This window comes from Aulonocara stuartgranti (assembly GCF_965226115.1).
Source record: "Aulonocara stuartgranti genome assembly, chromosome: 7".
Classification (NCBI taxonomy): Eukaryota; Metazoa; Chordata; class Actinopteri; order Cichliformes; family Cichlidae; genus Aulonocara; species Aulonocara stuartgranti.
In genome coordinates, this window is record NC_138945.1 from 22,637,448 (window position 1) to 22,653,152 (window position 15,705).

Below are 15,705 nucleotides of genomic sequence, written 5' to 3' on the forward strand. Positions count from 1 at the left end.
CTTATATAGCGCTATTCTACTCTTAGCACTCAAAGCACTTTACACAACTTGCCTCATTCAACTATTCGCACAAGCACTTTCTTCTATGGACTTTGTCTGCAATTGCTTTTTATCTGACATTCACATGCATTCATGCTATGATGGATGTATCAGATAGCAAAGTATCTGATAATCAGCAACCCTCTGATTAGTAGATGACCTGGTCTACCACCTGAGCTACAGCCTCTCGCATTGGTTTGGCTGGCACAGTAGCACAGTATTAAGCTGAGAGGCATCCAAGTCAGTATGGCTTTGTTTATATGTCTCTCTGTCATGTTCCAAAGTAGGCTCAAGTTGCATTGGAGTCTAGCCTGGGGACCCTTATGGAGTGCAGTGTTGAGTGTGATTTAAACCCCATGAGGGCCCGCTGCTTCCAGCTGATGTTACCTATAGCGTAGACCTAGCAAGCTAATCTAATTTCAAGGAATGACCTGAAATTCCTTGAAATTTGGGGACAGCATTTGGAAAGGTTTTATACTGAAGCTTGAATCTGTTCAAGCTTCTTACACACTGACAAAAGGAAGTTGCTAGCTACTTACAAGGCTGGACCCACATCTTTTTGTCTATGCAGCGTTGTCTGTCAATGATTAAAAAATATTGGAACTTTTAAAAAAAAAAACAGACCACAGACATCCAGCATTATGCTCACTTTAACCAGTGTTTTATTTCTACACAATAAATGACAGCAAAATGAACATGATACTCATCTTTATGACTCTTTTATGAAAATATAGCACATATCAGACATGTTTTGCAATGTACCAGAGCACCAAAAAATATATAATTGCAACTGTGACAACAGAGAGAACAATCGGCTGAAACATAAAAGTCCAGTCTGTTGTATATGTGCCTGAAAAGTGCATACTGTGTAAGAAAAAAAGTGAGAGGAGGTCATCTGAGGGAGCAAGGGCCCACTGAGTTTGATGGCTACCTTTACAGTGTCGGTGAAATTCTCAGCAAACACAAAAGCATATGGATAAGACTCAGTAACATACAGTATGAAGATAAATGAAATTTTTGTTGGTTAGTGTCAGTCAACTCAGACAAATGTGAAAGGAACTTTTCAATACATAATAATGTTAAGTTTAATTATGAGGATGAATCTGAACAGACTGCTAAGAAATTGTTATGATATTATTCATCTAAAAAACAAATAATTTATTACACAATGGATAAATTCAATTCATGGTTAAGACAGCTGACAACAGTACTAGAATTAAGCCATTAGGAACAAATAAATGCAGACAAGTGGTGTGGTAAAGCATCACTTTTTTGTGGGTTTTTTTTTTTTGCTTTTTGTTTAGTTTTTTTTTCTTTTTTTTTTTCTGTCTTGCAGGTGATACTTTGACACAATGCACAACATTTCACGGTTCATTTCATTGTATAATAGTTATGATAAAAATCAATCGGAGACCTACTCCCAAACAGTTAGTACATGGTTTGCAAATACAATCATCATATAATATTACTATTTACATCTTAAAATATATTTGTTGAGCAACTGAGTACGAAACATTGCAGTAATACCACTAGATACCCACATACTATGCAAATACACTTTTTTTTGTAGGTCCAACTCAGAAAAAAAGGGCAATCCAACTTTTTTTTTTTTTTTTTAATTGATCTACTGAAGGTTTAGGAAACAGATAAGGGACCATTCTATAACAAGAGGCCTGTGAGAGGTACTTCATGTCTTACAACACGCATAGACAATTTCTTACGAGATGGCACACCAGTATTTTTCTCCACAAAGATTTGTGCAAAAACATTAGGTATTTAGACACACTTTCTCGCACTCTCCACTGCACTTTAAATGAGTTAGACACAACGTTTCCGACATTTTTTTTAACATAACATAAAAAGCCAGGTGTTAAATGAAAAGCAAAAAACAAACAGTTGTTGATGGAGATGTGGAGAATTACTAAAGCCTTGCAAAAAACGTTGCCATAAACGTCATATTATGTGATAAGCATATGCTGTAGGTGAGGCGAACTGTTGTTGCTTGAGCCTAGCTTCAAAAGACTCTGTAAGCTGGGCAAACATCCTCTCTAATTTTCACAGGGCAAGCTTGACCCTGCTTGCCCTAAACAGGCATGCCTGACAGTGACAGATGAGGCAGTGTGTCGAGGTGTGGGGAGGTAGAGGTAGCAAGGGGGTGGGAGGGGTGGTAGGAGTCCCAGAGAGATATGGTTGCCAACCCCGGGAGAAACTCTGACTCACTGGCCTCGGCGTGTTGCCAGTCAGGCTGGCCACCTCTGGCTTAGGGGCAGCCTCTGTGAGTACACATTTTCACACCTGGACAAATAGCAAGACAGGCCAGGAAAAGCAGTCCACCCGTTCCTACCTCTGCCCCTACCCACCTTCTACTTTTCTGCCATCCAAGAACGCTCACCATCACCTGCCTACTGACCTCCAGTCCAATTTTCCCCTTAATTTTCAAGCTCTTTCTTTGCCATTTGCCAACGTTCTTCTGTCCTCAGCTGCCTGTTCCTTGTGCATTACAATGGTTTCTCAAAACGTTACTTGTTACATTATTTGTAGTTGTACTCAGCCATTATGTGGTTAAAACTCACTGCATGTGTGTGTGTGAATGTATTGCTTGTCTGCCTCTGTGTGTGTTTTACAAAAAATGAGAAACAAAGAAAATGAAACGTTTACATTCTAGTTTTGATTATAAAAAAATACACTGCACTCAGTAACATTTAAATATGGTGAATCATCACTGTTTGCAAGCAATATCCATCTACACATATTGAGCAACGAGAGAAGTTCTTTCTGTGGTTGTTGGTCTAAATTGTACTGTTTATATCTTATCAGTGCTTGACAGCATTGATCACAATATACTGTGACAACAGAGACAGAATGACAGTTTTGACTTGCAACCTATATATAATATGTTGGTTTATAGGAACAACGTAAAAAATAACTTACATGGACATTAAATATAACTTAAAAAAGTATAACACTCTCAATAAATAGTTCTACTATTTACACCATTGTTATGAGACTCAAAATGTCGCTAAAATACCAAAAATATAGAAGCAGCAAACATTACAAGCATGAGGTACAGCAAGGGATCGTGTGATGACTACAGTAGAGAGGTGACGTCCTCATCCAATGCACGACTGTATAATTTCTCTCATGACTATCGTGGTTAGCTATGGCTTATGGGTACCTTTTCAAATATAAACAAAATAATTTGCAAGTTGACATTCAGTCACATTCTGCAGACTTTCTTGGTGATAACAATCACTTGTTTTGGTATCCAGATATCAGCTGATGATGCACATAATGGCTGAGGAGGATATTTCTAAATGATTCTAAGTATGTGGAAGCAACAACAGATTACTCTTTTTTTATAGAGTGAAGGAAAGGGTCCAATGACAGGTTTCAGATTCATCCCAGCTGGAATGGCTTTCCAGTAACCTCAGTGGCAAATGATGAACCACAGTACTGCATATTACTGGTATGGCGTAGTGAATGTAGGTCAGTCTCCCCCCACTGGTGACAGTTTTGTGTAAAGCAGCAGAATCTGGAGTACTAATATTACATATAATTTGATAATATAATATAAGACATTTTTACCAGGACTATATGGTATTCAATAAAGTGTTAAATGCAATCTTAAAAGTCTTTGTAAATGACTTTACAAAGACTTTCAAGAGTCCCTGTTAACGGGAATTTCTTCATTTACACGCTTCTTCAACATCTCTTGGTTTCTCTGGCACAACGTTCACCTTCGGCCTTAGATAACATATTACACAAACACCAAGGAAACTAAAGATAAATAAAATTTTAATCTAACTAGATCTTAATTACGTGATAACTATTTTTAAATGTGTACTAATGTGTATCCAGTTGTCTTGGATTTGGGGCTTCATTGGATTATGCATAAAGGGATATATGTTTCACAACGACAGCACCTCCATACTTCATTAATAAAATCAAATGCACCATATAGGTCAGATACAAGAAAGGAAAAAAACAAAACAACAGAATAGCAACACAAGGAGTCAAATGGCCAAATATCATACAGTTTGATTCAGGTCACCATTTTGACAATAGCAGCGTCTAAACATTTTTGAAATATTTACTTTTCCCCTCTTACATGACAGATAGAAAGTGCAGTAACTGAGGTCAATAGTAGAAACACTGATTTAATATGACATTTTGTTAAAATGAAATGCATGAAAAAGGACAAAAAACCCTCCTGTCCAAGAACATATAGCAATATTTACACAATATCTTGATTTTTTTCCTTTATATTTGGTGGAAAATAATACCTTGACTTTTTTTATATGTTCTGGTATTGACTTGTTTTATTGGTTCTATTGCGCTGACACTACAATTTAGGACCACGTATTTATGAGAATGATCTGGAATTCTATAGCAGCCTAATGTTTGTCACAGGGACTGTGCCACTGGCCCAAGTTTAATGAAATTAAATGTATATTCAAGCCATGAATATGATTTCAGCCAAATAGGAGCAGCAAACATTGGACCAATATGCTAAGCAGCCTTCATTATCAAATGTGCATGAGAATAAAACTCGTGTGTATGTGTTTGGATAGAAGAGTAATAAGATACCGTGCTATTGTAGCAGCCGTGTAGTCTGACAAAATCTAGCACAATGGGGCCAGAAAACCCAAGATTCACAATACTGAGAAGAGCTGATCAGAACAAGCAAGTGCACTTTGTACTGAAGAGAATAGTTTTAAAAATTACTTAAAGACGACACAGCCAGAAAACGTAGGGAGCTTTGATTGTGTTGTGACTGCAAATGGCGTGTTGACATATACATCCAAATGTCATTTTCATGTACAACCTTGTTGCCTGCAGAGCTAGAATACTACGGCATCCAATAGTCCTGAGGGGGAGAGAAAGAGAACCTGTTTATATGATTGCGTACATAAGCAATGTGTTGTGGGGCAGATATGGTCTTTGACCTACGCTCTCTCTCACAGACTATATCCACCCCTTCAACTCGGTACTCCTGTGTGACTGTGCTGTGCAGTACTGTGTGCTCAAGGAAGCCACAGACTACAGGAAAGCACTTACTACATTCGGAGAAGGACTGGGATGTTTTTAATTTCAGTTTAAACTGTTTGAATCGGGGCTTGAGGTAACAAAGTTCTTATCAAGCGTCGCAAGGGGTGAGTTGAAACTGAAACTAAAATCATGCGAGCCCAAAGTGAGGTGTTATCGATGACATTCCTTAAGTCGTGATCAATGTATGTTGTATTTTTCTTTTCTTTTTTTTTTGGGGGGGGGGGGGGGGGGGGGGGGGGTTACTAGGTGAAAGACGCAAGGACAATTGAGGTTCTGGATTTCTTTTAAAGTTCTTAGTGCATTTTATATGTGGTGTTGTCAACATGTGTTCTAATGCAGTCTATGTTAATGTGAGAAAATGTATTATGAGCAAACATACAAGTGTGAATGAATGCTGTAAAGAGGTACTTTAAGCAGCAAGGAAGACAAAGCTGTCTAACCCAGTTAAATGTTATTATGTGAAGATGGGCAGTAGTGAAAGCCCTAAAATGTTTTCACTATGCTTTTGGGATTTTGCGCTATACTTATGAAATTGTCTTCGGAAACTGTTTCTGTGGCTAGCTGTGGTTTGTGTGCGCCTTTATATTTTGGGTTTTTGTGAGTGTGTTGAATCTGCGACTTCCAAATTAACATGGCTCTCTTATTCCCCACCAAGATCGAAATAACCTAAAGCCTCTGATGTGCCAGTGAAGAAACACACTTTACTTATGGTGACACACAGATATAGAATATCTGACCAGCACCAACTTCTAGCCCCTCCAAAAAAAAAGTTGAACAAGCTTTCAGAGTGTGTGAGGATTATTTTTAACATTTGTCTTAACTTCCTTCATATTTCTGAAACACAATCAATGCTATCCTTGACGTATGCATTTTGATATACCTTTGGTTCAATCACTTGATTGTAGAGTAAGGTCACTAAAATAGACACTAAAGCCAGCACAAAACTCAACAAAAGGCATGCTACCTAGGCTTGGTTATGTTGTTGTTGTTGTTGTTTTTGTTCTTTTTTTTGTTTTGTTTTGTTTTCTCTTTTTTTTTCTTCAAAAATGTCTGCTTCATGTAATTCATTTTATTTCGTGTTTTTTTTTCTTGCTTTGCTTAATGTGTACTTTAATGATTTAATGTATTGCAGGGGTTACTTTCCTTTAAGCTGAAAAATGAAGGTATTATGGAGTCCCATCTTCTTTTCTGTATCTTTCGGTTGTGGAGAGATGGAGGCATTTCAGCAGGTTGGGGTTGCAGTATGGATGGATGGAGAGGTATGCCTTGTAAGCAGCATGTGCAGGAAATCGAAGGCCAAGAAGAGGATGAAGGAGAGTCTGCCTCAGCCACTTTGGCTATGTGGTGTTGGGGAAAGGGTCCTAGGTTGTTGAACAAAGGGTCCTTGCTAAGGTTGGTCACCCCAGGTAGTGGACATGCTCATCCTTTCTGTTCTCTACAGCATTGGGATCCCGACAGGAACACTCATCTCGTAAGTCACAGGACATTGGGAATGGAATCACCTGCGTAGAGAATGAGAAACTTAAATTCATATGTAATTGCCAACTTTAGAGCCCATCTATCCATTTTTTAATGCTTATGAAGTTGTAAGCTCACAAACACAAACACATGCTCTTTATCCTCAAAACAGAAGTTGTCCAAATATTCTTAGTCAAAACCTGAACCCTACCTAATCCTGAAGCTAAACTGTTACATCCTCAACGTCACTATAGTAACACTTCTTCATAACCTCAATGTACAACACCAGCTCCAAGAGAGTTTGGACGATGTGTAAAAAAACCAAAAACCCACAAAATGGAATAATTTGCAAATCTCATAAAGCAATGTTTTATTTTCAATAGAAGATAGAAAACCATTGTACCATTTTCTGCAGGAACATTTTACAACTAATTAAGTTAAATGGGAGCATCCAGTAATGTGACTCCACATAAAAACAGCATCTTAGACAGGCAGAGTTTCTCATGAATATAGAAGGGCAGTGGATCCCAAATCACACAAAACAAATATCAACTACAATGCATAATCCCAAAAAGTTGATTCTTTGCATCTGGACATAGCGTTTTTAGTGGAGAAATGTTTCATCATTCATCCAAGTGACTTCTTCAGTCTCAGCTGACTGCAGGGTTCCCCAACCTTATAAACAGTACATTTGCACAATGACTGACACTAGCACCACTGACAAACAATGAGCTGTGAGGTTAGTCTCATAATCATAATATGTCCATTGTCATGACCGTTGATCACAACCACTGATCAAAGACGATTAGTAGCATTCACAGAGAGTTGGGCATCCCTAGCATCCAACATCAGCATGGAGGACAGGAAGCCACTCACATCACTTAGTAATGACCAGATGATGAACTATTTGAAATGTCCATATCTGGAGGATTGAGCATGCATCAAGACACATTACATAATATTATCAAAAGAATATGGAGCACTATAGACAAAGCTGAAGATCTGGATATCTTTGGGCCCTCAGGTTACACTACATTAAAAACTGGCATGATTCTGTTATCAGTGCATGATTTCAGGAACAGTTCCAGAAATCCTTTGTGTGCTCTGTCATTCAAAGAAGAAGCCATATTATCATTTTAAATGAACCAAAGTTCAATGCTGCTCTTTGGTCACAGCAATCAAACTTGTATTTATTTACTGAAAACATGGATGCTGTATGCTCTGGACCATGAAGAGGAAAGGGACCATCCCACTTGATGTAACTGCTCAGTTCAAAAGCCTGCATCTCTTATGTTATGGGATACATAAGAGATGTGTAAACTGGCAGCTTGCACATCTGCAAAGATGCATCGATATTGAATGCCATATACAAGTTTTAGAGCAATATATACTCCCATATGGATGACATGTTTTTAATCAAGGCCTGTCAAACAACATGGCTTCATAGTAGAAATGTCCAGATGCTGAACTGGCCTGCCTGCAGTCCAGATCTTTCACCAACTGAAAACATTTGGCGAACCATGAAAAGAAAAATACAACAAAGAAGACCCAGGACTGTTTGAGCAGCTAGGATCCTCTATCAGACAAGAACTGGACAACATTCCTCTCCCAAATGTCCAGCAACTGGTTTCTATTTACATTTTACACAACATTCCAGCTTTTTTGAAATTGGGGTGGTAAAATATGAAAATAAGAAAAAAAAATGTCTGAGAAGGGTAGCACCATGAAACTAATGGGCAATTACATCTAACAAGTCTTTTCATGCTAGAAATTTGCAGTACTTTATGTGATGCCATCAAACAGTAGTGTCATTCTACTATGAGGTGACTTTAGGTAAGTGTTTGGTCTTTTTTTCAACATTTTCTGCTCATAGAAGACTCATGATATTAACCATACTATTACAGCAATTGATCCCCTTGTTTTTTCTGATAGTCTTATGTCAAAGTGAAATCCTGCAGGTGAACACAGAACCGGAAGATCAGTGGACATTGCCTCTGGCTTTGACGTCACTAGATAACGATGGTAATGCGTCACTAGCACCAGCTGCTGCTGACTTGTCTGCCCACCTCTTGGGGGGCCTGCTTCAGCTGATTCGGTACACAAAATGTGTCCTTCATCTGCAGGCCAAACAAGAAACACGTGTGGTCCAAGCAGTGAAAGGCAGCCGGTGAACCAAGGATGTCTGCATTTTGTCCTAGGCTTGCTATCAATGTCATTTCTTTCACGTTAGAGCAGACTGATACTTCATTTTTTGCACAATGAGTTTCAGTATACACTGAAAATGTATAGAACCTGGTCAGTGCAACCAGCAGATTCTAACAGCACGTCTCAAGACAAAGACAGCTATTAGTGAAAGCTATCTGGCTACTAGAGGATGAGTTGTTTCCAGGAGAGGATCATTGTGCTATTAACTAAATACGGAGTAGCTGCTGTATAATTACTGAGACTACTCCTATGCCATCTTACAAATTACACCATGAGCTCATACTATCTAAAAATTTGAATTTCCCATTAACTAAAAGATGCTGTTAAAAACTTAATTTGATCTACAATCACACACTGATTGATTTCCTGTCTACAACTAAACAATTTTATCAGATCTTCAAGTTTCTGATAGTTTTCATTAGATTCAGTTTAACTATAATGGAATTGTGTAGTGCAGAGGTCCAAAGCTTGGGAGAGTGAGGTAAAACTGGAAGAAAGGTGGCCTGCTGATAAGCAAACAGTCTCTAAGCTATTACAGCTTCAGCCACAAAGGCGTAAAGATCAGTCAACCAGCTTCCAGTGGCTAGGAAAAATATGTATCCTCTGATCGCTTGGAAAGTGGTTTTTGGAGGTTGCTGGCTATCTCCAGTGAGTCAAAAAGAGGGTGCTGCACCAAAAACACCCTGTAGCATTGATTTGGCTACTGCATCTTTTGAAATGTGTTGGTTGCAGTGTTAAGGAACAGCATTTAGTTTGGAGTCAAGCATTCTAATGCATAGCCTTTTTTCCTCAGCCACACGTTTCATTTTGCATGGAATCTGCTCATATCCAGTGTACAGTTTACATTGTACAGAATTTCATTACCACTTGATGAGTGTTTGCAGATACGACAGTAGTCTTCCTGACCAGCGAGAGCTACTGTCTAACAATAATTTGGAAACTAATGTCAACTACTTGTACTCACTAGTAGTTGGTGATTGTGCAAACTTCTGGTGACTGCAGCTACCTGCTAGAAACCGACGCATTTGCAAAGAGATTTTCTGTGTAGCGCCATTTACCAATATGCCATATACCGCTACATACCAGTTTGTGACAGTTTCACACTAGCAGCTGCCAGCAACTTGTATTATACATCTACTATACACTTTTCCACAGTGGCCAGTAGTTTCCAGGGGTCAGTGACCCGCTTCAAGGCTTGCATGACTGAAATAAGGCGTGCTAGCCTTATAATATATATATAAAAAATTTGATTTCATAGTACTTTTCTAAAAAAAAATTAGAAAAGCAAAATTTGAAATTGCTTTAGATTGCAGTTAAAAGAAAATGCTTACAACCAAAATGTTATACCTTCATTGGTGCCAAATGACATAAAATAGGGGCAATAATTTTAAGAATTGGGACTTTATTGACAGCGGGTCTGTGGGGGAGCATGCTAGTCACAGAGGAGCAGTGACGCAGGTTCTCCTTTGAAATTAGGTATAAAATAAGTTGTTTATGTGTGGGGGCGGTGTTCTTAATGTCAGGGCCAGGTGGGCAGTGCCCAGACTCCTCTGAGAAAATGAGGCCTACGTGTGATGACTTTACAAGCCCAAGGCCAGACACACTTCAAAAACAGCTGTCAAATGCATGACCAGAGTTTCCTTTGTAGCATTTTGAAGCCAAGAACATGGGGTTCCTCATTCCCGTACAACTCTTTCCTAGTTTAATTACAAAAATTCTGAGTTTCACACTTCCACATTGTTTGTTTTGGAGTGTCTCGCTTGCTGTGTCTTGCTTTATTATTCCCCTTCTCTTGCAGCACAATATCTCAATACACTTCCCATTCCTTTATTTCTCCTCCAAGGGCAGTTCTGTTTATCTCTCAATCTAGAGAGTGATGGTGGGTGGCAAATTTGACATGGTTTCCTTTGACCTTGACCTCCAGGGTGGCTGCGCCAGCTGCCACATCTGGCCCTGACTTAAGGTTCTCTCAGGGTGGCTGGGAAATTAGACTGACTGACTGGCCTTGTGGGCCTGGGGGCCATCGTGCTGCCCTATGTCCCTGGGCTAGAGAAGGCCTGTGCGAGGACACCCACTGACAGCAACATGAAAGCCCTTCAGAAGAACACAGACTTTGTCAGAGCCACATCCTTCAATTTCAGGAACAGGACGAAATAACAGAGTTCCTATTGACATGTCTGTGTTTGCAGTTTGTGCGTTTAAGCCAGCGCTTAAAGGAAAGAAGGTGGCTTTTTGGGCAAAGGGCTGGGAGAAAGGGAAATGGCTTATCTAGAGATACCAAACTGTTTATTACGTAAATTACATAAATAAGATTATTAGAGGGAAATATAAAAATATATATGGCTGCTTACATGTCATTATAGATTAGAGTGTGTTAATACAGATGTTTTGCTTTCTTATTCAGTCTAGAATTATTATTATCTAGAATTTAAGATATAAGCAAAACCTAACCAGTGGCATGTTCATGCTCCTACATTCATATATTACATTCACAGGTCTGAAGATTTCAAAGAATTGTTTGTCACAGCACAAAGAGCACTAGTGTACTGAAAAACCTAAAAATTAATTATCAGTGAAATCTTACAAGTATATGAGTCTGAGATAACCGAGGCCATTAAGAAATTTAAATTAAAAGTCACAGACTTATGCTATAAATACAAAATTGGAATGAGAGCGAGAGACAGAAAGAACAATGGGCAAAAATAAAGTTGTTACAGATTAGATATGGAAGGAAAAAGAGCCACTTAAGAACCAAAGAACACATAACTAACTTTTGGCAATTCAAATGCAAGCACTTGGCATCCGTTACCAGCCTAAACCCCTAAAACCTGTGGGGAGTGTGTCCTCCAGCTGTGTAACTACCTTTGCTCAGCTGTGTAGAAAAGCCCTGCTCTTTATATTCCCCTCTCTCTCATGCTTTTTTGCCCAGTCCACCTTCAGTCCTTGCTCCCCATACTCATACAAATAAATAGTAGGAATTAAAGGAAACTATGCCATTAAAATCTGAATTCTATCACAGTACACTGGCCTCCATGTGGAAAAGCAACAGCCACTTTTCATAAAAGATCATGTGTTAAAGATTGTGTGTTTCCAGGTGACTTACATAGAGACAGGATTTGTTTTTGTTTCAAAAGATGGATTGCAGCCATAGCGGTTAGTAGATAGACTGTCACCTGAACAAAAAGCATCAGTCATGACACATAGCAAATCATATGTTGAGCATACTTGTGCTAGACTGAGAGTGGTAAACAGCGGCGAGGGGCTGGGAAAGATCTCAGCGCCCACCCGAGACCCAAATCAGACAGAAAAACATACAGGCACATTCATAAAATGTTCTCAAAGAGAGGCCAACTATATCCAAGAAAGGAATTCCTTCCAAAATAGGTGGTGGGGGGGCTAAAAAGGGTCTTGTGCAGGGAACCCTCAGAAAGGCACACTCCATAACCCTTACTTCCTCTCCTCTCTGCCTGTCCAAATCCAGCCAACAGCTTGCAACTATTAAGGGGAGATCCTGTGGTGACCTTACGTGCAGCCAGTCCTTGCACCTTCAAAGCTCCTGGGGTTGAACAACACACAGCAAGTCATCCAGAACTCCTAATACACAAATCATTACCAAAACAAAGGGATATAGCAGTATTTGCTGGGAAGTGGAAGAAAAGTAAACGAGGTCCGTTGCTTTTCAGTACATTTTCCCCTTATTTTTTCCCCCTTCCAGCTGTTATTCAGCTCTTATCGGGAATAAATTCTGAACGAACATGCAAAAAGAGAAAGCTCTGGAAAACTTAAGTGAAAATTACATAATTCCTTTAATATGATTTTGTTTGGTAAGAAAACAAAGTGCTCCGGATTGTGTCTGGAGGAAATTGTATTACATTCCAAACATTAAGATTTTTCACATTGAACTGTTGAATCAGTTTACATTTTAAGAGGCATGGATTGTGATGCCGGAGAGCATAATAATAAACAATCGTGCAACAGCGGTAAAGAAGTCACTTTAAGCGGCTTTCATTAACTGGGGTGTACAGATGTTTTCATGAATTGTGTTGTATCTCTTCCATCATTGAACTGACATAAAAATGATAAACTACTGACCATTACATGACCTTTTTGGATTTTGGTTGCAGAATAAAGAAGTGAGGGTGAATACTTGTTGATTTATCTATTTATTATCCACAGACTTGCTGGACGGACTCAAATCATAGAAAAGATATACGATGATGAGTGCATGTTGGAAAACCATTTTGTTCTGTTACCAAAATAGAGAAGTAAATAGAAGTAATCAGGCAAACAAGATCTGTCTGTGGTTTTATGAAAATAAAGCACCAGTAAGTTCAATGACATACACTGGGAACAATAACAAGCAAGAGTAAAATTCCTACTGAATGACCAGTAACTGATGGTTTGTGTCTGTTCAGGTGCGTTTTGTTTGTGTGTGAATTAGATTAAGCGAGAGTGAGAAAAAAAAAGACAACCCAAGTGACTGAAAGTGGGAATGTGTGAAGGGAAGACTGCATGATAATGAGATAATGAATGAGGGAATGCAGAGATGGGGGTGGGGCGTTGGGCTCCTATGGAGTTTTCCATTAGTCTTTGAGAAGGCCTTTGCTGGTTCTCATTCTTCTGTAGGCTACTATCACGGCTCCTATGTGCATTCACGCTCTCTACACTGCACCACCTTTACTCAGTTTATTCATACTAGACAAAAAGGTATTTAAAAACTACTCTTCTCACCCTCAATGGTCACCATGTTAGCTACGTTAAGAAGCCAGCGGAAGAAAGATTCATTTTCAGCGTCGAAGGTGATGGCAAAAGCTAGCTAGCTTACACAAACAACATTAACGAACAATTATTTTGTGTTACGGCATTGACTGGCGTTTGGGTTTTGTTGTCTATGTAGAAAAAGTTTGTACTAGTTGTACTGCCAGAGCCACAACTAGTAAATATTTCCTAAATGCTGACGCTAATGTTAAAAAAATGCTAACTGCATGACAGCATTTCTATTTAGTACACAGCTTTCACTTCTTCTTCTCTCACAATAATTTATCTGTTGGTTTTGCTTTATTTATGAAATTTTATTACAGTGCAATTACATTACAACTTTTATAATTCATTATCTGTGTAAATTAACCACGTGGCTGTCAGGACAGAGACAAAATAGCAGTTAGCTGGAGAGTGCAGTGGGGTAACGTTGGCAATTACATGTTATACATCTGATGAAACTGTTGCTGTCTACATATACAGAAAATCACATTGAACAGAAATTCACATCAACACTTACATCCATAAATAGCGACATAGTTGTCGGAAGAGGACTATTTAATGGCAAACCAACGTGTGCACTCAGTAACCTTGCTTTTACATAGGATATAACCAGAATACAACCAGCTGGGTCAAGGAGCCTACTGCAAAGAGACATCGGAGATATTGCAAAAAAAATCAAAAAGTTATTTTTGTCTCTAGTCAGTAAATTTAATGCACAGGTACTTAAATATAAAAAAAATGCAATTTACACCTCACAAATAACTTCATTTAATTTAATGCGTGGAACTGTATTTCATTATAGCAGAGTAAATGTACTGTATCAAAGACAGACAAAAAAGGATTATGCTATTGTCTCTGATTAAGACAACTGTGGATGACTTAAAAAAAATTTCTAGCTAACAACAAGAAAAAAAAAATCACAGTGTCACAGAAACAAAACCTTTGTTGATGAAATACGTGTTTAGGCACATGTAAGCGAGCTGGAACAATGTCTTTATTTGAGGTCTGAATGGGAACATTGATTTCACTCTGAAGAGATAAAAACTGTCTGTCTTTGTCAGCTGGGAAAAGCATTAATCAGCAGGTCAGAGAAGCAGAATCTGTAATGAGTTACACATTTGTTTTTATTATATATAACATATTGTCCTGGGTTAATCGCCATGGATTGTAGAAAATAAGCATCAGGTGCAAAACGCCCTGTAACTGACTTGTCTGAGTTGATCAAAAAGGAATGATTGTGAGAATATGAGATAAACAACTAAATCCAAATGTCTTATTAACGCAAGTACTAAAACAATAAATAGAGAGGAAATATGGGCAGCGATATCAAAGTAACATATAAAGATTGTCAGGAAGGCTGTTAAAATGTAATAATTTAAAACTCGCATTCAGGTTAAATTGAGTTTCGTGAAAACAAGGTATGTTTATATTGGCCAAGACATTAAGCAACATGTGTTTGCGAGCAAAAAGCATCAATTAAGCAATGTGCTCGCAAGAAAAGGGATTAATGTCAAACATCTGGTTTTCCTTTGTTCCTATATCAATTTCACATATCAGCTTAATTCCTTAGTGTTTCCTTTTTCTTTCTCACCCACAGTAACCTTTCCTTGCCCCTTGCTCCTGGCATCTGATAAATCAAATTACAACTGGTTATTTCAGAATAATTTTTTTTAAATGCCTTGAATAATTTGCAGGGGACCCACTAGTGGAAAACACCAGCCAGTTGTAGTTGCAGTCCATGCATAATGTCTTTAAATAGAATTTGGACAAGCATTGTTCAGGTGTAAACCCAGGGGAACAGCCTAGAGTCATTAAGAAAAACGGATAAAACTTTCCAATTTCTTTGAAAATTAAGAATTATAGCAGATCGCGGTGAAGATCACGGAGCTTATCTTCACCTCATTGTTATTTCTAGTATGACTATTAGTAATAATAGCATTCACTGGATGGTTTCACGCTTAATTTGTGTAGTTATTTCAGTAATAGTTTTGTACAAGTTTTGTGGATCACACTATTGACTTTCAGTATGCCGTTTCTTTGGCTTAGAAATACTATAGCATTAAGCCTTGCAAGATTCCTCTACAACAATTGAGGTTCTGGAAAGTAAAACCATACTTTGCTCGACATTTTTGCTGATAAATAGCATATTACTACTATTCTATCTATTACCAATATATTGAAGTATTAGGAGGC

At 38.4% G+C, this 15,705-nt stretch overlaps 1 protein-coding gene across 1 annotated transcript in view; it reads right to left on the reverse strand.

The window, feature by feature from the left end:
• Positions 1-673: 673 nt before the first annotated feature.
• The window catches only part of pappaa (pregnancy-associated plasma protein A, pappalysin 1a), a 105,850-nt gene continuing 90,818 nt past the window's right edge, over positions 674-15,705 (reverse strand). The window contains exon 22 of the mRNA XM_082542046.1: positions 674-6,590. Coding sequence (XP_082398172.1) covers positions 6,486-6,590 — 105 coding nt within the window. The 3' untranslated portion in view covers positions 674-6,485. The remainder of the gene's footprint in view (positions 6,591-15,705) is intronic.